Source organism: Littorina saxatilis, linkage group LG12, assembly GCF_037325665.1.
Source record: "Littorina saxatilis isolate snail1 linkage group LG12, US_GU_Lsax_2.0, whole genome shotgun sequence".
Classification (NCBI taxonomy): domain Eukaryota; kingdom Metazoa; phylum Mollusca; class Gastropoda; order Littorinimorpha; family Littorinidae; genus Littorina; species Littorina saxatilis.
In genome coordinates this window covers 57750984-57774691 of record NC_090256.1, presented here as the reverse complement: position 1 = coordinate 57774691, position 23708 = coordinate 57750984, and the positions used below count along the sequence as shown (strand labels likewise).

The 23708-nt window shown below is 40.6% G+C and overlaps 1 protein-coding gene across 1 annotated transcript; it reads left to right on the top strand.

Moving 5' to 3' along the window:
• The first annotated feature begins 4045 nt into the window (after positions 1-4045).
• Positions 4046-20427, top strand: LOC138982357 (uracil-DNA glycosylase-like). The gene is made up of 5 exons (XM_070355608.1): positions 4046-4273; positions 10067-10317; positions 13880-13927; positions 18648-18820; positions 19768-20427. Exons 1-5 carry the CDS (start codon positions 4192-4194, stop codon positions 20045-20047), a joined length of 834 nt encoding a protein of 277 aa, XP_070211709.1. The 5' UTR covers positions 4046-4191; the 3' UTR covers positions 20048-20427.
• The last annotated feature ends 3281 nt before the right edge of the window (positions 20428-23708 follow it).

Sequence of the window (23708 nt, the reverse complement as noted above, 5' to 3'; positions counted from 1 at the left end):
CATGGTCCAATCTTGCATGGTCCAATCTTACATGGTCCAACCTTGCATGGTCCAACCTTGCATGGTCCAACCTTGCATGGTCCAATCTTACATGGTCCAACCTTACATGGTCCAACCTTACATGGTCCAACCTTACATGGTCCAATCTTACATGGTCCAACCTTACATGGTCCAACCTTACATGGTCCAATCTTACATGATCCAATCTTGCATGGTCCAATCTTGCATGGTCCAACCTTGCATGGTCCAATCTTACATGGTCCAACCTTACATGGTCCAACCTTACATGGTCCAATCTTACATGGTCCAACCTTACATGGTCCAACCTTGCATGGTCCAATCTTACATGGTCCAATAATATATATGGACCATGTAAGATTGGACCATGTAAGGTTGGACCATGTAAGATTGGACCATGTAAGGTTGGACCATGCAAGATTGGACCATGTAAGGTTGGACCATGTAAGATTGGACCATGCAAGGTTGGACCATGTAAGGTTGGACCATGTAAGATTGGACCATGCAAGGTTGGACCATGCAAGGTTGGACCATGTAAGATTGGACCATGCAAGATTGGACCATGTAAGATTGGACCATGTAAGGTTGAACCATGTAAGGTTGGACCATGTAAGATTGGACCATGTAAGATTGGACCATGTAAGGTTGGACCATGTAAGGTTGGACCATGTAAGATTGGACCATGTAAGGTTGGACCATGTAAGGTTGGACCATGTAAGGTTGGACCATGCAAGGTTGGACCATGTAAGATTGGACCATGTAAGGTTGGACCATGTAAGGTTGGACCATGCAAGGTTGGACCATGCAAGATTGGACCATGCAAGATTGGACCATGTAAGATTGGACCATGTAAGGTTGGACCATGTAAGGTTGGACCATGTAAGATTGGACCATGTAAGGTTGGACCATGTAAGGTTGGACCATGTAAGATTGGACCATGTAAGATTGGACCATGCAAGGTTGGACCATGTAAGGTTGGACCATGTAAGATTGGACCATGTAAGGTTGGACCATGTAAGGTTGGACCATGTAAGATTGGACCATGTAAGATTGGACCATGCAAGGTTGGACCATGCAAGGTTGGACCATGTAAGATTGGACCATGCAAGATTGGACCATGTAAGATTGGACCATGTAAGGTTGGACCATGTAAGGTTGGACCATGTAAGGTTGGACCATGTAAGATTGGACCATGCAAGGTTGGACCATGCAAGATTGGACCATGCAAGATTGGACCATGTAAGATTGGACCATGTAAGGTTGGACCATGTAAGATTGGACCATGTAAGGTTGGACCATGTAAGGTTGGACCATGTAAGGTTGGACCATGCAAGGTTGGACCATGTAAGATTGGACCATGTAAGGTTGGACCATGTAAGGTTGGACCATGTAAGGTTGGACCATGCAAGGTTGGACCATGTAAGATTGGACCATGCAAGATTGGACCATGCAAGATTGGACCATGTAAGATTGGACCATGTAAGGTTGGACCATGTAAGGTTGGACCATGTAAGATTGGACCATGTAAGGTTGGACCATGTAAGGTTGGACCATGTAAGATTGGACCATGTAAGATTGGACCATGCAAGGTTGGACCATGTAAGGTTGGACCATGTAAGATTGGACCATGTAAGGTTGGACCATGTAAGGTTGGACCATGTAAGATTGGACCATGTAAGATTGGACCATGCAAGGTTGGACCATGCAAGGTTGGACCATGTAAGATTGGACCATGCAAGATTGGACCATGCAAGATTGGACCATGTAAGGTTGGACCATGTAAGGTTGGACCATGTAAGGTTGGACCATGTAAGATTGGACCATGCAAGGTTGGACCATGCAAGATTGGACCATGCAAGATTGGACCATGTAAGATTGGACCATGTAAGGTTGGACCATGTAAGATTGGACCATGTAAGGTTGGACCATGTAAGGTTGGACCATGTAAGATTGGACCATGCAAGGTTGGACCATGCAAGGTTGGACCATGTAAGATTGGACCATGCAAGATTGGACCATGTAAGATTGGACCATGTAAGGTTGAACCATGTAAGGTTGGACCATGTAAGATTGGACCATGTAAGATTGGACCATGTAAGGTTGGACCATGTAAGGTTGGACCATGTAAGATTGGACCATGTAAAGTTGGACCATGCAAGGTTGGACCATGTAAGGTTGGACCATGTAAGGTTGGACCATGTAAGATTGGACCATGTAAGATTGGACCATGTAAGATTGGACCATGTAAGGTTGGACCATGTAAGGTTGGACCATGTAAGGTTGGACCATGTAAGGTTGGACCATGCAAGGTTGGACCATGCAAGGTTGGACCATGTAAGATTGGACCATGCAAGATTGGACCATGTAAGATTGGACCATGTAAGGTTGGACCATGTAAGGTTGGACCATGTAAGGTTGGACCATGTAAGGTTGGACCATGTAAGATAGGACCATGCAAGGTTGGACCATGCAAGGTTGGACCATGTAAGATTGGACCATGCAAGATTGGACCATGTAAGATTGGACCATGTAAGGTTGAACCATGTAAGGTTGGACCATGTAAGATGGGACCATGTAAGATTGGACCATGTAAGGTTGGACCATGTAAGGTTGGACCGTGTAAGATTGGACCATGTAAGATTGGACCATGCGTGACCCAACATGTTTTAAAATCGTCACCACGAGTTTTCGTCACACTCAACAATGGGACTTTAATTAGTGTACAGATGCTAGTTGTCTGATTGGTCAGTTTGAGAATCAACAGAGCTCTCGTGGATCCACGGAAACACGTGGAAAAAAACAACAAGAGAAAAAACGGCTTCGCGATGCGCTAAACAATGAATTGTTTACGGTATATAATATTTTATTTACGGTATATAATGTATTATTTACCAAATCATGAATTATATAGCGGAAACCTATTATATAGCTATATAAAGCATTATTTAGTGTAATAATACTATTTCAAGGCAAAAACAGTAAATAATAAATTATTTATCTAAATAATAAATTATTTATCTAAATAATAAATTATTTATCTAAATAATATTTTATTTAGATAAATAATATTTTATTTAGATAAATAATATTTTATTTACATATAATATTTTATTTATCTAAATAATATTTTATTTAGATAAATAATATTTTATTTATCTAAATAATATTTTATTTATTTAAATAACACTTTATTTACATATAATATATTGTTTAGAGAAAACGCGTAATTATTTATAAATAATGAGTTATTTACAAACACAATCTCTTATTTATGCTAAACAATGCATTATTTAGTGCTCTGGGCTCTCTTTTTTCTGTATCTGTAAATAATGCATTGTTTAATTTAAACAATGCATTATTTAGCTAAATAATGCATGATATAGCTAAATAAAGCATTGTTTAGCTAAATAACGCGTTATTTAGCTAAATAATGTGTTATTTAGACATCAAGAGCTAAAAGGGACTTTTGCACCATTCGGATTGCCATACAGAGACAGCATTACGTCCCTTTACTGAGTAGGCCGCTCTTGTCACTGCATGGTATAAATCTAGGCTCTTGAAATGTAATGTGCAAGTCTGTGCGCTATATTGATGTGATTCAGTGATTGTTGCAAAATGTTGATTCAAATTAAAGATGATTTCAGCCTGTTGTAACAAACTAACACTCTACTCTGAGAAGAAAAAAAAATCATTGTGTTCAAAATAGATCGAGACAGCAGCGGCAACTAGCTAGCTGCATGCGCTGAGTGTCACTAGTGAGAGAATTGTTACACAGTGTACCCCCACACCCCCAATTCCCACACCCCCAATTCCCACACCCCCAATTCAAGTCTTATACAGATAAGACCTTGATTTTTTATATGCCTTATTCATGACCTGTGAATTGGGTATACTTTTTTGTGCCAGTCGAAGGGTTGCTATTTCTAGAACGAGGCAGCTCGTTTCCGGAAATGCGGCGCTTTGTTGGAAATCAAATGAGGTTTCGGGAAATCCCGATTATTCCAACTCTGCCCCGGATTCTTACTTTGCGCCCAACATCGGCTTCCTTGACTTACCTCCCTTGGCATACATATTATTGTGATCAGTACACCGGTAGAAGTACGACTACGAGTATCTACGATCACAATATTCCTGGCGTGTTTGTGGCCTGTCGCATTGTCATCAACCACAGAAATGCCGCCAAAACGGAAGAGAACTGCAAAGGCTGCCTCCAAGGCCGCCGCTCCCGCAAAGAAATTAAAGACAAACAAGAAAGGTTCTGTAGTACTACTAATTCGTAGTCACGTATATATATATCTTCTGAGTTCTGTGCTAGTGCTGGAAGAAAAGATTGACTGTACCTATTATATATGAGCCTGTGCCAAAAGGTGATCCTTGAAATGGGACATTCACATGCAAAATTCAGAATGCAAACAGAGCTTTGCAAATTTAATATAGTCATTTTGACTGTTTTAGGATTCTGTTTTTGACAGCTAAAAGATAACTGGTAGCATACCTTTTTGATAATGCCAGGACAAAGCTTGATATTTATGTGTGTCAACTGTAACGCAGGACACAGTACTATGCTTAATATTTTGTTCATAAAAAGTGTTAAATGGCTCAAAATCACATTTTTATACATACATGCATTGTAAGCTAAGGATATATTGCTATTGCTCACACAGCTGAGACTGCTGGACTAAAAAAATGACGTAACCACTGTGTCTTCCGTTACGATTGACACATGTATAGCAAGTCAAAATTTTCTCCTCACAAACGCAAAAATAGTTTCAGAGCAAAAGTTTAAGAAGCTATGTTGTATTTATGGCATTGTAAATGTTTTGGTATCCAAACATAGTTGGATTTCTATTCTGATTACTAAGATACTCATATTTGTGTGTCACTCGTAACGAGACATGAAATTTTGTTTCAATGCATATTGTTCACTTATTAAAAAAAAAAGATGTAATTTTGGACAAAATTAGTAATAAGTAACTCATACTTATTGTTTGAATACAAAATGAGCCAGGAGAAACATACACAGGATGAGTTTTCAAATTTTGTGTGTCAACTGTAACATGTCCCGGAAGACATTAAAAATGTCCTGAACAATGAATAACTGCTGTGACAAGACATCAAGACACCACATTGAAATCTTTCTCAATTATCATTAAGAATACCAACAACAGGAACTGTGCAAAAGGGGAAGCAAGACACATGCTGCTTTGGGTGATTTTTAGACTTTTGTGTGTCAATCGTAACGGCCTGCTGAAGACACAGTATGTCAATCGTAACGGTTCTGTAAAGAGGACACAGTACAAATATTTTATTTTGTAGCCTAAAATAACTACATATGCTCTTCAACTAAGTTTTGTTCAGGCAGGTGTGAATAAAAGCTATCATTTTAAACTGTAATTCAAAAGAGAGGAAACAAATTGTGAATTTTATAAGGAAATGGTCAATCGTAACGAAAAGACACAGTAATTATAAAATATTTGAAATTTCAAAAATAAGAGTGTAGAAATGACATCTGAGTTTTTCTTTTGTCATGAGGCTTCAATGTAAAGGCTCTTTTCTTGATGTTAATGTACTGAAAGCTATCAAATATATAATTAACTAAGAAAATTGCAGTCTTAAATTTGAGAAATTTAGGACATGAACCGTTACAGTTTTAAAACTCAAATTTTTCATAAATATTCAAACATGTTTTGGGTGCAAACTCATTTGAGGAAATCCTCATTATACAGTCATAGAAATACAATCAAGAAATTTAATTTCCAATGAGCATACATGCTCTTACAAAACAATGAAGTAGCTATGTGTCAAATGTCCCACTTTGAAAGTGTCGGATTTTGTCATTTTGGGGCATTCTTATAACCTTTTCAAGACCTTCCAATTGATAAAAACTGATGAAATTATCTGTACTATCTCTCTGAAGGGTTTACTTTAAGAAGGAGTGGTGCTATTAGTAACTTGCTGCTTTCAAAAAGAGAAATTATTCTTGAAAGGTAGGTATCTTCTTGCTGACCACGTTTTGGCACATGCTCATATACAGCAAATATTGTTGTTGTTCTAGTATTTTTACAGTATGTTCTCACGTTGTACCAAGTTTTATGTCAAAAATAAGAGAGTTATGATGCATTTTCGAAGAGCTATCAAGCAAAGTGAAGCATCGGAATTCTGTGTCCGACCATGTTCGCATTGTTTTTAGACCCGCACCCCCGACCTCTAACTAAAGCATGTAAGCTTACATGTAATATGTTTAAATATCGAGTATCTTCACAACATTGTGTGACTTTGTACCAACTTTTACATTATAGGAATAAGAAATAAGGGAGTTATGATGCATTTTCGAAGAACTATCGAGAGGAAAAGAAAGCCTCGGATTGTTGCCTTCGAAAATGCATCATAACTCCCTTATTTTTTATTTCTATAACTTAAAAGTTGGTTCGAAGTGAGACAATGTTGTGAAGATACTAAATATTAAAAAAAAAACATGTAAGGAGAGTTACTGGTTCCGTAAAGCCTAAAGGTATCACTCAAGACAAAATTCATCTGCGTCACAAGCATGATATCCCAGAGCACTGCTATTTAATTGCACCTTGCATTGTGCCAATATGGTTCTACCATATAGTATGTTTTATATTACCAGATGGTACACACAGTAGACACCACACAATGTTGTTCTTTTCCTTTCGAAAGGTACGAATCAAAAGACTGGGTCTTCAATAAGTACCACCAGGTCACTGGAAGTGGATTCGTACCACCGGTACTATAACCCGCAGGTACGATAGGCATGAACTGTTTTATTCAAATATAAACAATACAACAAAACCGTTTCAGTCCAAAATTTGCAGCACGCAGCATAGCAACACTTACGCAAAATCAGACTATTCACTTTCAAATCACTGTTTTTAACAGTCAAGTTAACACTGGAATCATCACAATGGTGGCAAATGTAAGTAAAACCATCACTTGATGTGCACTTTTCGTGTGCCCATTGGTGACACAAAACACACGCAATCCATTTTTCTCTGCTTTTGCTTGCTGAAAATCGTTCACAACAAACACACACACTTTTACAGTCATGCATATCGTACCACGAGTTATCTAAATCGTACCACCGGTACCTGATACAGATGGCCAAGAGTGGTACGATACACGTAATGGTATTGTCATATATCAAACGAAGCCATACACACGGTGAGGCTGAGACAGTTTGCTCTAAACTTGGCTGGATCGCAGGTCGAAGTCTTTGAACTTTGTGACAAAACAAGATTGCATCTAGTCTTTGCGTATTCAGATACAGTGTCGCGCAAAACAAAATTATGTAAAATAACATCAAAAAGCGTTAAAATTGATTCTTTCTCACTTAGCCGCCGCATGGTGTTGATCCGCCATTTTCCTTTTAGCGAGTTAATTCCTTTAGACTACCCTTTCGTGCTACGTAGTCATTGGCTCGGTATCATCACCCGTTTTCTGGGAAAATGAGTGGTAGGATTCCCATAACCGGTACGGAACCAGTAACTCTCCCTTATATGCTTTGGTTTTAGGTCGCGCGTGCGGGTTAACAATGCGAACAAGGTCGGACGCAGAATTCCAATGCTTTCACTTTCGCTCGATAGCTCTTCGAAAATGCATCGTAACTCCCATATTTTAGATGTCTATGACTTAAAACTTGGTATAAAGTCAGATAATGTTGTGAAGATACATGTTATAAAAAAAATATTACATGAACATGCTTAAAGGCTGACATAGTCCTATTTAATTAGTTTAATTACTTCCGGGGCTTTTCCCATCGTTGCGGGGATGTATAAATTAAGCTTCCTGCAAAGTTTTAGGTTTGAAGTCCTTACCAATTATGAGAAATAATTAATTCTTTATTGCATTGTTTAGCAACAGTTCTCCAGGACTTGGGCTATTTTTAGACCGTTGACGTCACTTCGTGACGTTTCGTAAACCAAAGATGGCGTTTGAGACTATTCTGTTTACATTCGACACTATCAACACCACTTTGCAATACTGAAATATTTTTTTCTGTGTTCGAAAGCTACAGCCAATCGTTATTATATCCCCTTAGGTACAGTTTTATAACATTATTGGCACATGTAAACAATATGAATTAATTAATGAACGCTACGAATATGGCAGCCTTTAAGTTGGAGGTCGCGTAAGTCTTTAGTCAGACCCCATAACCTTTACCGTACTGGGCCAAGAACTTTACAATTCGACGACTGTGGGTGACTAAGGCCCCCATGATTTTAAAGAGGGAATTACCTGATTCAACAACTGTGGGTGCCTTATGCTTATACTTACAGGCGCTTTTACACTCAAGATTGAACAGTAAATGGCTGCAAACAACATGAAATGAAGCACTGATGTGTGTCACACAGTGTAGACCTTACCCCGACAATCTGATCCACCTCAGTTAGTACCGCACTTTTGATCCACCTAAAAAGTAAAAAATGTGGTGCCCGGTTGCTCCCATGAAACCCATTTGTAGAAAAAAAACATCAGCATGATTTGCAACAAAAATACAGAAGAAGATGCACAACCGTTTTGACTTGCAAGTCATTACCATTTATTGCCCTATTAGTCTGTGCAGCCGCTGATTTCGCTCTAACTATCGAGAGAAAAAAAGGAAATGTCTTACTTTTTTGGCCAATACCTTCTTGGTTATTTATCAATTCATCATAATGATTATATACGTTGAAAGTGTGCCAGCCTATTTCGAGTTAATTGATTACTCTGGCGATGAATTATGTAAAGGCCGCCTGGTTATGGGAGAAAAATGCAACTTTAGAAACTGTGTAGGAGGGGGAAAAGTTCTGTCATTATATATGAGCATGAAAATATACAATATATATTTGTTAAAATGAGTGACATTCATTATATATATATTTCCCAAACAGCTGCACACAGCCTCGCAATCAACTGAATCGCAGGGTCAATAGATCAAAGTGCTAAAGAAAATACCTGGGTCAAAGTGCATTTATGTGGCACTTTTTGTACTGTTCTAGTTATCGATGCACTGTCCAGTTCAGCTGTGGAAAACGATGATTGGAATGGGACTGATGCCACCTAAAATTACATTTTCCAGGCGACTTTCAGCTTGTAGGTCCCACATTTCTGTTTTGTAAACAAGTGTGGGCATCTTCAGCACACAGAGGTAGGAGAATTGTTTATACACAGGGCCTGCGTGGCTACTGTCTAAGTATGGGCGCCGTAGGCACCCACAGTCGTCGGTGAAGGGTTTGCTAATGGCTTGGCTTCTGTAAAAGCATGGACACCTCAGGCACCCACGCTCTATTTTTGTTTTTGGTTGCATGTTTATTAAGTTTATTCGCCATTTTTTAAGATCACAATATTCGGATAAACATTTTTGAGGAATAGTTAAAGTCTCTTGGTTGTGACATCAAAAACAAAGAAATTATGGGGCAGTCAATGGTAGTGTGTGTGCCTGAGTCGCCCAGAGCCATTGATGAAGGTGAAAAAGAACAGAAAACGTACAATCATGAAACGCTGAGACAAAACTCACAATGGAGACAAAAGAAAAATAACAAGCCAGGCAGGTTTGGTCAGCAGCAATTGTCGAATATTCTAGAGAATGATTTAGATGGATTAATTACATAGTCAGGGTGATTTTTGAGATAAATTCGGCAACACTACTTTTTTCCTTTTCCTTTAATGCCACTTATTTCCTCTGCACCATGCAGTGGTGTCAGCGTTTCCTGTTTATTTTACAATTGTATCTTTTCTGTGTAATTTCGCCAACCCCACCCAGATTCCCCACGGTCTCGAATAGCAGTTAGCATCTGCTGAATTAGGGACATAAAAACCAACCAACCAACCCAGATTCCCCATACAGTTAAGGGTTCATGCTGAATTGTCGCTGTTCTGCACTTACACTGGACCTTTACCCCTTCAACATGAGTTATTGGTATTCACTTTAGTTATGATCCCCATCTTTCTTCAGAGATCAGAATGGTTTGTTGCCTAACTTAAGTCTGAAGTTACAACATTTTACTTTCTTTCTTTTTTTTATCAGAAACAACATTTTTATCCTCAGAGGCCAAAAGCAAAGCAGCACCGAAATCAAACTCCATCCCCAAAGTGGTGGCTGGCGTTGGATCCAAGTTTTTCCTCTCTGGTCTACTGCACGACTCAGAATGGAGCAGTGCACTGGAATTGGAAATGCAGAAGGACTACTTCATCAGTCTGGAAGGACTGCTGGCCTCAGGCTATAGACCCAGTGGCTCTAAGACTTTTCCACCCGAAGATCTTATTTTTAATGCCTTCAATCTAACGCCTTTGAAACAGGTCCATACAATGAATAACTTTCAGTGTAGTAAGTTACTTAGTTACTGTTCTGCATTTGCTTCTAACAATTTCTACATTCTTTTTTGGCTCACCTGAGTAATCAATGAGACCACAAGTGAATTAAATACTAGTAGTTCCCGTCTCTGTTGATTGGCTCTATCGACGCCCGTTTTTAACCGCTTGCTTCCCTTTATATAATAAACCGTCCATAGATCGTCGTTCTCCCGAACTAACTCCTTAGTATGTCATCGAGAATAGAGGATTTTGGGTATTTTTCATGCAATATGACGTCGACGCTTTTCGGCGATTGGTCAATGCATTTCCTATCAATAATGTCGGTCACGCTTGAAATTATCGCTACTTCATATTGCTTTCCAAACTTATACGAAGTGACCGAGAGCGTAGGGTCAGTTATGAACTGAATTAGCCCCGAACAGTGAGATACAGAGAACAGTACACAAATACGAACGGAGAGACTCGGAAACTCGAGTCAGTCCTCGCCACGCTCGAGAACTCAAGTGTAATATTTGAAGTTAAAATCTCCCTCGCCTACAGTGTGACAAAATAGCTCAGTTGGTAACGCGCTCGATCATGCGCTCTTTTCTTACTTTTGTGGTCCTGGGTTCGATTCGCTTCGACGGTAATTTATTTTTGTTTTTTCTGAACTCTTGTAATTCTTGTATTTTATTCAATTGCTTCATTCCAAACGTTTTGGATTATGAAATGAATTGAAATGATACAAAAAAGTTGCATAATTATTTAGTACTTCCAGAATTACCCATTCATTTTTTTTTAGTAACCGTGACATCGGCTTTGGTGAAAATTAATTGCCCTATAGGCAACACCACGACTACATGTAATGATGATATCAAGAAAACGTACGGGGAAAACGACGAGTCAACAAATGCTCGATTCGAAAACTCGGGCACGTGGCAGTTATGTTGGCAGTTCAAGTCTTAGTTTTCACGCCTCGATTGTGTAAGCCTTGTGGCGGGGTGGTAAGACGTTTGCCTCCAAAGCCGGTGGTCTCGAGTTCGAGTCCCCAAAGACTTTTGTAAATCACGATTTTGAAACTTTTTTTCTCTTTTTTGAACTCTATATACTTGTATGTTATTCTTTTTGATTTATCCCAAAGGTTTTGAGTCGTGTATTGAAAATCAAATATAGTGCGTGATTGCCCTTGAGTCGCAGCTTTCACACAATCCCGTATTCTATTTTTAGTATGGGATATCCCCAAGCAAGGTTAAAGGGCATATGTATAACCGCGTGTCGACTGCTGGTAAATTACACATTAACATGCTTCCATTTGAAACTTCGAGGTCGTCATCGGGGATTGACGCCTGACCAAAGCTAATTGAAGACCGAGAAGTTTCAAATGGAAGCATGTTAATGTTATTGTAATTCAATCTGATGACGATCTCTTTCCTGCTTTCATGCGATGGTAAACAGACAGAATTGGTTCTGTTCTGTTCACACACTACTTTCAGTCCATCTACCTGCAAGGGTCAAGTCCCAAGAAATATGTCTCTTTATTCCTATCTTAAATTATCACTCTGCTCTTGTTTTGTTTTCTTTCACATACATTTTCCCTTCTTTTTTGACGGGTTTTTGGACAGCAAACTCAAAACACATTCTTTTCATCACAAAAGCGATCTTTGGAATTGACTGACGTAATCCGGAAGAATTCATGCATCAACTTACGTCACGTATTCGACGTCATCACTTCGCATATAAATGGTCTTGGTATTTCGCTGGCCTTCATATTTCCTTGTAAAATGACCCTCAAAGCTAACCGAGACTAGTTGAGGCTGTATCAGTGCGCCTCGCCAGCAGGTTGTTACTGGATTTTTTAGCGAGTGGTTATCGACAATTAATGACCGGTAATTTTTAATGAGTTGGGGCATTCTGACCAATCACAGGATCTCTTTCATTAAAACGCAAACTTGATTGAATTACAATAGCAGATAAATACTTCTAGTATGATAGGCTTCTGATGAGACTTAATAATATGCTCAGTGTTATCTGTATGGACGGTAGGGCAGCCAGCAGGCTGTCTGTGAACAAAAACTAGCTTACCGTTGAGGTTAAGCTACAGCTTCGAAAATTTACACACCGCTACAGTTCTAGGGTTCAATATGACCTCCAGACATGACCCAAGTCTTGTCTCGCGATTCACGTATAGTTTAATCTGTTAGTGTTCTGATGTAAGTCCAGCAGTAGATAGGTTAAGCCTATTTTAACATACTGGAAACTGGTAATCTTCCAGTAGGTATTAATTTAGTTTTACTAAAGCCTGCTGGGACACAAGTAATGGGTTAGTGCATTTGTAAACAGGAATCGCTTGACAAGTGGCCCCCTTCATCCCCCCCTTCCTCGTCCTGATATGGCTCTGCGTAGTCGGCTGGACGTTAAGCAACAAATAAACAAATGACCCAAGTCTACTTGACCCTTGCCTAATTTTAGATCACAGCTGGGTAATAATGTTCAGGTAATAAAATTAAACATTATAACTTATAAACACTACTTTCAAACTTTCCACAATTCTAGGGTTTGATAACCTTTGTACATGACCAATGTCTAGTTAACCTTTGTCAAATTTCAGGGTCATGCACGGTGGGGTAAAATTTGGGTCAATAGAAAAATCATTTTCTCCAACATTTTTAAAGCTTTGAAACTGTAAATATTTAGAGTGGGATTTTCCACGCATGACTCAAATCTGGACAACCCTCAACAAATGTCAACATCAATGTGGGGTCAAGTTTGGGTCAAAAAAGGGAAAACAATCATTTTCTTTGTTTTTGATGCTAGGCGGCAGTCACTCTACAGACTTCCAAGGTTTGATGACCCTTAAATTTACATAAGTCTGGTTGATCCTGGTAAAATGTTTAGGTGGCAAAGGTGTTGAGTTTGGTTTGATCAAAAAGAAATTATCAATTTCTTGAGCATTTGTGGAGCTAGCTAGAGCGGCAGATAATTTATATACTTATGATGTAGGCGAGTCAATGAGCATTTGCTACCGGCACGGTTGGCCTAGTGGTAAGGCATCCGCCCCGTGATCGGGAGGTCGTGGGTTCGAACCCCGGCCGGGTCATACCTAAGACTTTAAAATTGGCAATCTAGTGGCTGCTCCGCCTGGCGTCTGGCATTATGGGGTTATAGTGCTAGGACTGGTTGGTCCGGTGTCAGAATAATGTGACTGGGTGAGACATGAAGCCTGTGCTGCGACTTCTGTCTTGTGTGTGGCGCACGTTATATGTCAAAGCAACACCGCCCTGATATGGCCCTTCGTGGTCGGCTGGGCGTTAAGCAAACAAAAAACCCCAAAAAAATGAGCATTTGCTCCTCTTGTTTATTAGAGGTTTGGTTGGTTGCACATGAACTGAAGAGAGGATCGATATTACAATAAGCAGGCTTTCATGTATTAAAGCTATATGAAAGATTTTGAATTTTCCAGGTCAAGTCGTGCAAAGTGACAAATACATTTGCTGATGCGGCTAAAAATGAAACGGGCTTTAGTGCTATAATACATGGCAATTTATGTTAAAACAATGTTTGTTGACAGGTAAAGGTGATGATTCTAGGACAGGATCCTTACCATGATGATGGGCAGGTAATTAGGTACACCTGATTGCTAACAGTCAGATTTTTACCTCAGGGAGGGCTAATTAACGGCTGTCCAGATCGCCAGAATTCGGACATTTAGCTGAACAATGGTAGCTCCGCCCCCTGCCTTAGGGCTCACGAGCACCCTGACTCAAGTGGTTTTCCTTAATCTGGTTCAGGCACAGGACAGTTTAATAATAAGTATGAAGGAGTTTAAACATCTGTATATACCATTTTCTGACCTGGTCACATCTTTTTTATAAAGACTTATTTGGAAAGAACATTTTCTAAGCTTTCTAATGATACCAAACGGGATATGGTGCCATAAAATCAACAAAGCTGCAATGGCAGTCAAAGTTGGGTTACCTCGGTAATTTCAAAGATTACGTCATTTTGTATTGCGTTTTGAAAAACTCGCTTGGATATCCCAGAAAAATTGAGAACATTAACGATGTTTTAGGTTTCCAGTGCACTTTTCCGTTCACCCGGAAATTATTTCTCCGTCGAGTTATCAGGACTTAAAGAAACATTCCCAGTTACAGAATGGAATACCTGAAAAAGCAGTGCAGGCGGCGCATAGCAGATACCAACTTTGACACGGACGAAGACAAACTCTTTTGGATAACCCAGACAAATTGAGAACATTGCGAAAAAGAACAATGTTTTAAGTTTCCAGTGTACTTTTCCTTTCACCCGGAAATTATTTGTTCGCCGAGTTATCAAGACTTAAAAAAACCTACCCTAGTGCAGAAAAGGAATAACTGAAAAAGCAGTGCAAACGGCGCATAGCAGATATCAACTTTGACACGGACCAAGACACACTTTCTTGGATATCCCATAAAAATTGAGAACATTGCGAAAAAGAACAATGTTTTAGGTTTCCAGTGCACTTTTCCGTTGACCCGAAATTTATTTCTCCACCGAGTTATCATATGACTTAAAGAAATCTACCCTGTTACAGAAACGGAATAACAGAAAAATCAGTGCAGGCGGCGCAAAGTAGGTATCAACTTTGACACGGACGAAGACACATTTTCTTGGATATACCGGACAAATTGAGAACATTTCGAAAAAGAACAATGTTTTAGGTTTCCAATGCACTTTTCCGTTGACCCGAAAATTATTTCTCCGCTGAGTTATCAGAACTTACAGAAAACTACCCTAGTGAAGAAAAAGAATAACTGAAAAAGAAATGCAGGCGGCGCATTGTAGATACAAACTTTGACACTGACAAAGAATATATTTCTCTCACATTATTCGATCTTCTATGTGAAATACATATTTACAAAGAACATGTTTTGAACTTTGCAGCGATATCAATCATGATATGCCACGTCATAACTGCGAAATATGCATCAAGAGGTTTCTGTCACTTATACACAGAAGCTTGTCACTTGAGCATTTTGACGGAATCCCAAACATATCCGAGCAAAACTAAAAAAAACTGCGAGAAAGAACCAAGATTTCAAGTTTCCAGTGCATTTTTCCGTTGACCCCAATCATTTTTCTCCGCGGAGTTTTCATGACTTAAAGAAGCATACGCCAGTTAAGAAAATGAACAACCAAAAAAGCAGTTCACTCGTAAGTTTGATCGCATGTCGTCTCCGGATTGTCCAATCAAAACAGAAAAAGAATTTAGAAAGAAAAAAATATTTCTGAATTCCAGCGAACTTTTTCGCTAACCTGCCAATCGTGTTTTGCAACCGCGAAAAAAAAAAAAAACCTGGAAAAAGCCATACATGCTTTAACAAAGATACATCGTTCACCTGATAACTGGAGCGAGTAAGCCTGCGGCGAAGAAGGAAATGGTTTGGGTAATGAGAGTCCTTGCCGTGAAAAAAAGTTTGACATTGCTTTAAGGTGTTATATTTTTCTGAGGTGACCGACACGAATTTTAAAAGTAGGTCTGGATGCGTTCTCGCTGATAGTATCGATATCTCAGCAAGTCTGCTACCTTACATTTTACTATTTTAGAACAAAAGCTTGCACGCTCATTTTGCAACTGGAGTCCACCACCACAGCCGAAAAATAAATGATAAGAGGGGTTTTTCCCCAACTGTTGTCATGCTCAAAAGTAGAGTTAATTACACATGGTTTTTTTAAAATATTTTCTTCTCGTTCATCCCCAAGGCTGTTGACTCACCGGGCATGAAACTCAGTCTGTAGATGGTAGCCCGATTTAACTGAGGTTTATTCAGTGTATACAAAAGATGCAGCTTTGCGGATAGTTGAAAAGTCATCAGGAAGGGTTCAAGTCTTACCCAGTTATCTATTTTTATATCTAAAATCTTCAAAACCGCACAGAAACATATACAAAAATGAAAGTTTACAAAATTTAAAGAATGTCCTCAAAAGTTGTGTACGTTTAAAGTTTTTGTGATATCAACAAATGATATAGTGTTTGGTATTATTTCAAAGCTCTTAATAAAACATTTGCAAACATGCAATTACTACCTTAGTATGTTCAATGTTGAAATGCATATTTGGAGAAAAACTAAACTCAACACTATTGTTACTGAACTGTGCCTTGCCTGACCGGGGCACTCAAGACGGATTAAAACGGATCAAGTCACCGTCGCTGTGTCAACAAAGAAAGCCTTTTGGCTCCGCCCCCTTTGACTGACTAAATGTCATGGTCTGGACAGCCGTGAGGGATTTGTATTTCTTGATTATTAATTGTGTGTTTTTTTATTTATTTATTCAAAACTGAAGTCAAATGTACAGCTAAAAGTATATGTACGTAACTTGTAAGTATTTTTTTATCATGTTTGTTACCTTAATCCGATATTAGGGTGGGGGTGACAGGGCTTATTTATTAGCATGCATATATATGTTGTGCCGAATTCAGGGAGCATTTTTGCCCATTTCAGCCGAAATCGACAGCGTTTTGCAAAAAACGCGTACATTTTAAGGCTTCTAAAATTTGCCCATTTTGCAAAATAGGCCGCCACTTTATGGTTTTAAAGTTATCAAATGCCTGGGATATCATCACACTAAGACAGCTAGATAATCGAATGGATAAAATATCAGAATAATCAAAAAGTTATAGCTAATTACTGTTGTGATGTAACTGATTTCATTGAACACTTCTTTTTTGAATGCCCGGTTGTATACAAATTCTGGAAGTTTATTGAAGAATTTATTTTTCGTACTTTAGAAATTTGTTTTGAAAGTTAGTGATGTTTTATTTGGTATGCATTTTGTAATGGTGAAAAAGGCAACTATGTATAAATTGAACCACATTATCTTAATCGGAAAGATGTGCGTTAGTATATATAAAAAAACAAATTCGTTTTTACCGTTGGAAAGTATTTTTAATAGGCAGTTACAGATAAGAAGCATTTTTGTGTGAGTGTTCGAAGAACAAAACGTTAAAAAAAGTTAGCTTGTTGTACTCGATAAGTTGTATTTAATTCATTGTATAAGATATTGTTAATTGTTGTTATTTATTTGAATAAAATTGTTTTGAAAAAAAAAAAAAAAAAGTTATAGCAAAAAGTGTTGATTTTGTGCATTTCCAGAGTTATGCTAGACACAGATTAACACAAACCATAACAAGCCGCGTGAGGCGAAATTACTACATTTAGTCAAGCTGTCGAACTCACAGAATGAAACTGAACGCACTGCATTTTTTCAACAAGACCATATAGCAGCATCTGTCTCCCGCTCGTGGAAAAGGCAGTGAAATTGACAAGCCAGTTTAGCGCGGTAGTGTTTGCGATGAGCAGGATCCAGCACGCTGATCTGTATCTCTGTTCTTTTTAACTTTCTGAGCTTGTTTTTAATCCAAACATAACATATCTATATGTTTTTGGAATCAGGAACCGACAAGGAGTAAGTTGACATTATTTTAAAAATTTCAATCGATATTCAGAAATTTCGTAATTTTTCATATTTTAATTTTCAGAGCTTGTTTTTAATCCGAATATAATACATTGATATGTTTTTGGAATCGGAACATAATGAAGAAAAAGATGAAATTATTTTTGGATCAATTTGGTTACAAAAATGAGGGCGTAACAGTGCGGCCTCAAATTTCACTAAAGCCGGATATGACGTCAAAAAAGAAAAAAATGGTCCGGGGATATCATCTGGAAGAATGTTTATGTAAAGTTTCATGAAGATCGGCCCAGTAGTTTCTTCCGAATCGATCTACACGCACACACACACACACATGCACATACATACACCACGACCCTCGTCTCGATTCCCCGTCTATGTTAAAACATTTAGTCAAAACTTGACTCAATGTAAAAACCACAATAGGGAGGTAAAGTAATGTTAATGCAATGTTCTGGTGACACAAAATGTAACACACTGGCTGCTGCTTTTGCGAAATGGGCAAATTTAAGAAGCCCTTACGCATTTTCGGCGACTGATGCCGATTTCGCTTGATGGCCTGGCAGCGTTTTGCTGATTTCGGGAAATGGGCAAAAATGGTACCGATTCCGCGAATTCAGAAATTCCTTGAATCCGGCACGACATATGTAGTCACTTGTCCGTATTTGCAATACAGTTAAACCCCCTTTTAAGGTCCCCCTTTTTTCTCAGATTTTCTGTTCATAACGTCTGTACAGACTTCCTCCTTTTTAAGACCTGATTTTCTCAGGTTTGTTGAGGTCCTAAAAGGGAGTTACCATCGAACAGAATTGTGTATTTTGTTATTGCTAACATGCTTTCACGCTTACCAGAATCTGTATTTTACAGAAATGTTGCTGCCTTTGCAGGCCCACGGCCTAGCTTTCTCTGTACCAGAGGGGATCAAGGTTCCCCCGTCACTGAAGAATATGTACAAAGAACTGGAGGGCGACATTAAAGGATTCAAGGTGCCTGATCATGGTTGTCTGGAGAAATGGGCAAAGGAAGGCGTACTCCTACTAAACGCTACACTTACTGTTGGGTGTGTTGTGCTTATTCTTACTTGTACGGGGATACCTTTCATGAAAGAAATAAACCAACAAGAAACGTTCTTTTATTGTAAACTTAATTTTATCCCCTTAATCTCTTATTTGCTCATGGGCTGAAACTCCCACTGGTTTTTCGTATATGACCGTTTTTACCCCGCCATTTAAGGCAGCCATGCATACACCGCTTTCGGGGGATGCATGCTTGATATTTTGCACAGTCCGTTATAGTCCGTGCGCACTTGGACTTGTGCTTGAGTGTACACACGAAGGGGGATAAGGCACTAGCAGGTCTGCACATAGATGATCTGGAAGATCAGAAAAATCTCCACCCTTTACCCACCGGGTGCAGATTCGAACCCACTACCTTCCGCTTGGAAGGCCGGAGTCGTATCCACTAGGCCATTGCACCCGTCTTATCCCCTTAATGACAGCAATAGCTTGCCAAGTTGATAGGCTATTAATCAACAGGAGGTGCCCTTCAAATGTTCTCTTATCAGAGATCGAGGCTTACTGAATTCATTTATTTGTGACAATGACTATGCAATAGTGAAGCCACACCTTTTTTTTTGTCACAAAAATATTTTACTCAAAAGATTTTGGTGTGTCGAGCTGTGATGAAATTTCAGATGTGCAGCAGAATGTTAACTTGATACTCAGATCATGTGGGTAAGCGATCACGTTTATTCATTTAAAATCCCTGACATGAAAGAATATTATAGCAACCTGCCAGTAATGGATGCATATAGTCTGAGGGATGTACAGTCAGCAGTTGTGACTATCAGGTTTCCACTTTTCAAGAAGTACTTGGAAGAGAGCCATGCAGTAACTTCATATGCATTCTGCAAGGTACATTGTTATTTGTTGTCACCAAAATATACCAGAAAAAAAGTTTGTTAATTCATTCAGAGATGTTGACATTTTGCTCTTCCCTGTTTTTCAGGGCCCACAAGCCAAACTCGCACAAAAGTTACGGGTGGCAGACATTCACAGACGAGGTGATTCAAGTGGTGAACGCTCAGTGTCAGAAGGTGGTGTTCCTGCTGTGGGGCAACTTTGCCCACAAGAAGGAGAAGCTGATTGACCTGGGCAAGCACAGCGTGCTGAAGGATGCCCATCCCTCTCCGCTCAGCTTCGGCAAGTTTCACAACTGCAAGTGCTTCTCAAGAGCCAATGAGGAGCTGAAAAAGGCTGGCCTGGCACCAGTCGACTGGATGCTGTGATATGACTCATGTTTCTTGCCCTCTGGTAATCCCACCGTCTATTTATGTATTCCCAATTAAATTACATATTCTTACGCAACTCACATAGATAGCAATAACTTCGTTTGGTTGCTAAGACATTGAATTTGAAGCACTCTTACATGGTAACATGGGGAGATAACTCTAAAACAAAAACCACCTGCCATATAAGGCATGATCCGTGGTAGTTATCTCCCCTACCGGTGCCCGCGCATGCGCAGGCCGTATACCGGTAATACTCATTCCTTTTTCTTCAACGCACGGAGCAAGACGTGCTGTAGTACTCTGGCTTTGATCTAAAGCTATTGGTCTTCACGGCGGTGACTGACCATCGAATCTTGGTAACGCTGTTGTTGTTTCATCTCTACTTCAAGTACTGGGTGAGAGCTCTCATTTTTATTACCGAGACGCGTTTGTTTTAACTTTTGGAGCGTGTTGCAACTTGTATTTTGGTTCAGTTTTGTCATACAAATGGCGGACAAACCTTAAGATAAAGAGAGTGAGTGAAAACTCGGAGTTCGACCAGTCAGGCTTGCTCTCCCAGTTCTCAGTCAGGCAATGCGACCAATATAAAGTTAAGGTAGCTACTACCACTGCGTCTCGTACTCAGAAAATTTTCATTGAGCGATAACGTTTCTGTTTACGTTTTCAACCTGGCGAATGATGAATTGTGTTACGGTTTCGATTGACAAACCTACCTCGTCTGTTGCGGCTTCTTTCAAGAAAGTTCAAGCGCCTAGCGCTGTTTTAGCTTTGACTAAAGCCGATTTGCTGGCGATATTTTCGTCTTTTTAGACAGAGGTGCATGTTTTGATCTCGTCGGAAAGGGCAAATAGCCTCGCGTGCTGCTCTGCCCCTTCCTTCGGGTGTTGTAAATGTTCATTCGCTTGTGCGGGTTCGTTTCGAACCAACTGCGACGGTCACGTCCGCTGGCGTGGTCGCAGATCCAACGACGGTGTTGGATATGTCGGACTCATTTTTAGACAAGTTTTTGTCTGAGTCTGGGACATCAGCACCTTTGGGTGTTCTTGGCGAAGTACGCAAACCTTTGACGTCAGTTTCCGTTTCGGCGGAATTGCACACTGACCGTAAGGGTTTTTCCACAGACCAACCTGGCTCCGTTTTCACGGTCCTGGGCATGGGATGTGAAGGGCATGTGTCTGCTGGTTCCGCCCCCGCAATTCCAGTCGGGGCGGCTGCTGGCAGACAGGTTACAGGATCTTCCGGTTCCAATTTATTGGGGCTGGTCGATGCTCATGCTATACAGTCCTCTGCTGGTTCCGCTCCCTCCGTTGGCGTCGGGGCGGCTTCCGGTGGCAGGAGAGGTTTGACTTCCGCTGTTAGCAGCTTCGCTGTTGGCGGAAGTCATTCAGTCCTCTGCTGGTTCCGCTCCCTCCGTTGGCGTCGGGGCGGCTTCCGGTGGCAGGAGAGGTTTGACTTCCGCTGTTAGCAGCTTCGCTGTTGGCGGAAGTCATTCATCAGCCTGTGGCTTCCGGTTCCGCTGTTGCGGCTTCCGCTAGCCTTTCTCAGGCTACATCCGCTTCCTTTCCCAGCCTTTCAGCTGGCATTGGGCAGCGGATGGTGGTCACATCCACGGATTTCCGGTTTCCGAAAAAAAAAAAAAAAAAAAAAAAAAAAAATTTCCACAACCGTTTCCGGTTTCGGCGCAAGTTGCCTTACCGGATGCCGGTTCCGCTGGGCATCCCTCAGATGATCGTTATGATGCTTCTGTTGGGGGATGAACAGCATATGGAGGAAGAAGCATCAGATGCAGATGAGGAAGCTTCTCGCCGACTTCCGGCTAAGCTACATCATTTGTTGGCTTTGGCAGCAGATGTTACTGCACACCGCTTCACGGAAGGGGTGTTTGCGGCAACCACTTCCGCTGCTCCTCCTCCATCAGCTTTTGCTGATTTCGTTTCTTATCAGAAACGGGCTGAGAACTTTAAGTTTTTAGAGTCACCTGATGTGGCTTATCAACTTGCTAAAGTTTATCTGAGCGATGTTCCTCTTCCGCTGCTATCGGCTCATGGGGACGCTCCTGCAAGAGGCTCAGCCCTGGCTTGCTGCTCCTGGTCGTGTGGCTCATCATTCTGTGACCACCAACCGGAAGCTTCGTCTAGCTAGCACTGGCAGACCTTCGTTGTCTTCCTTTGCCTTGCCATTAGCCAAGATGGCTTCGGCGGCTATCGCTTCCGGTAGCAGGATGGTTTTGCCTTCCGCCGTTAACACTTTGGTGTTGGCAGTCGGCAATCATCAGTCTTTGGCTTCCGGTTCCGCTTTTGCGGCTTCCTCTGCCTTTCCATGGGCTGCATCCGCTTCCTCTCCCAGCTTTGTGGCTGGCACAAAGCAGGTGGATGGTCCATCCGTTCGCGGAGTTCTGGCTTCCGGAAATTTGTTTTCCCCAACCTTTCCGGTTTCGGCAAATGTTGCCTTGTCGGGATTGGTTTTCGGTTCTCATCTTTTCAACGATCGTTGGGATATTACTGAACAGGAAGCTGCCATCGTTTTGGCACTAGCAGCAGAGATTAATATGCACTGTTTCCCTGAGGGGTTAGCAGTAGCATAGTCATCTGCGTTACTTCACCATCAGCTTTAGCTGATTTTGCTCCTTCTCAGAAACAATCTGCGAACTTTAAGTTTTAGAGTCTTTCGTGGCTTTTTCAACTTATAAAAGTTTTCTCACACGATGTTTTGCCCCACTTCTGCCTTTTACGGCATCATATGGGGAAGGCTCCTGCTTCAGGTTTGCTGTGGCTTGCGTCACATTCAGCTGATTTGAGCCTTATTTCAGGAAATTTTCGAACTTTAAGTTCTTAGATCCTCCCTCGGGGGCATTTGAACTTGTGGAAGTTTTTTCAAATGATTCTCCTTTGCCTCCACTTCCTTGTGGGCAGCGAGGCGGCGTTGTTTTCGCTTGCGTCACCCGCGCAAGTAACGCATCACTCGCTGAGCGCTATCTGTAGGCCTCGGTTACACCAAGCCTAAGAACTTAGCGTATTCTTTTCTTCTTAATACGGAACCGCTCCCGGCTACACCGGGCTTGACGATCATTCATCTTTATGTTCATAGCAAGGAGAAACTGTCTTTTTTCAAGATCATGATCTCCTGGCTGTGAAAGATTGTGGCCGCACTTCTTTCTTTTATCGTCTTTGAACAAGTCTTTGATTTGTTCTTTCCCTTGTGCGGTTACGTACTCACGGGATGCCTTTGTGTCTGTTGGGACACATTTACAAAGGATTTAACTTTGCTGTTTACCGGAAAGAAGTCCTAGGCCGACAGTATTGTTCTGTCGGTGAGACGTTATTCTCTTCCTTGCTTGAGGGTTCTCTTCGAATCCTCTTCTGTGCACGCAGACTCTTCTCTAACAAAGAGAACTCACAGCAAAATAAAAGCCCACGGCAGGCCTGGCTTTTCTTATCTATAAGAGCACTAATCTGGCTGTTCTCAGCTTTGCCCTTTACCTTCTCAGCATGGCGTTTTGCCAAATACCCATCACTTTATCCCCTCGGGGCGATTCAGAGGTCGGGTTTGTTTATCTTCTTCCCGGCATGGCGCTTTGCCAAATACCCACCGCAATTTAGCGTCGGGTTCAGTGGGCAAACAATAGCATGTTGTTATTCTTACTATTGACAGTTCTGTC

What these genes read in the sequence shown, in the direction of transcription:
- LOC138982357 (XM_070355608.1), top strand. Translation starts at nt 4,192, where the DNA reads ATGCCGCCAAAACGGAAGAGAACTGCAAAGGCTGCCTCCAAGGCCGCC. An exon ending in ATTAAAGACAAACAAGAAAG is followed by an intron (nt 4,274 to 10,066) that starts GTTCTGTAGTAC and finishes TTTTATCCTCAG; the next exon opens with AGGCCAAAAGCAAAGCAGCA. An exon ending in AACGCTACACTTACTGTTGG is followed by an intron (nt 18,821 to 19,767) that starts GTGTGTTGTGCT and finishes CCTGTTTTTCAG; the next exon opens with GGCCCACAAGCCAAACTCGC.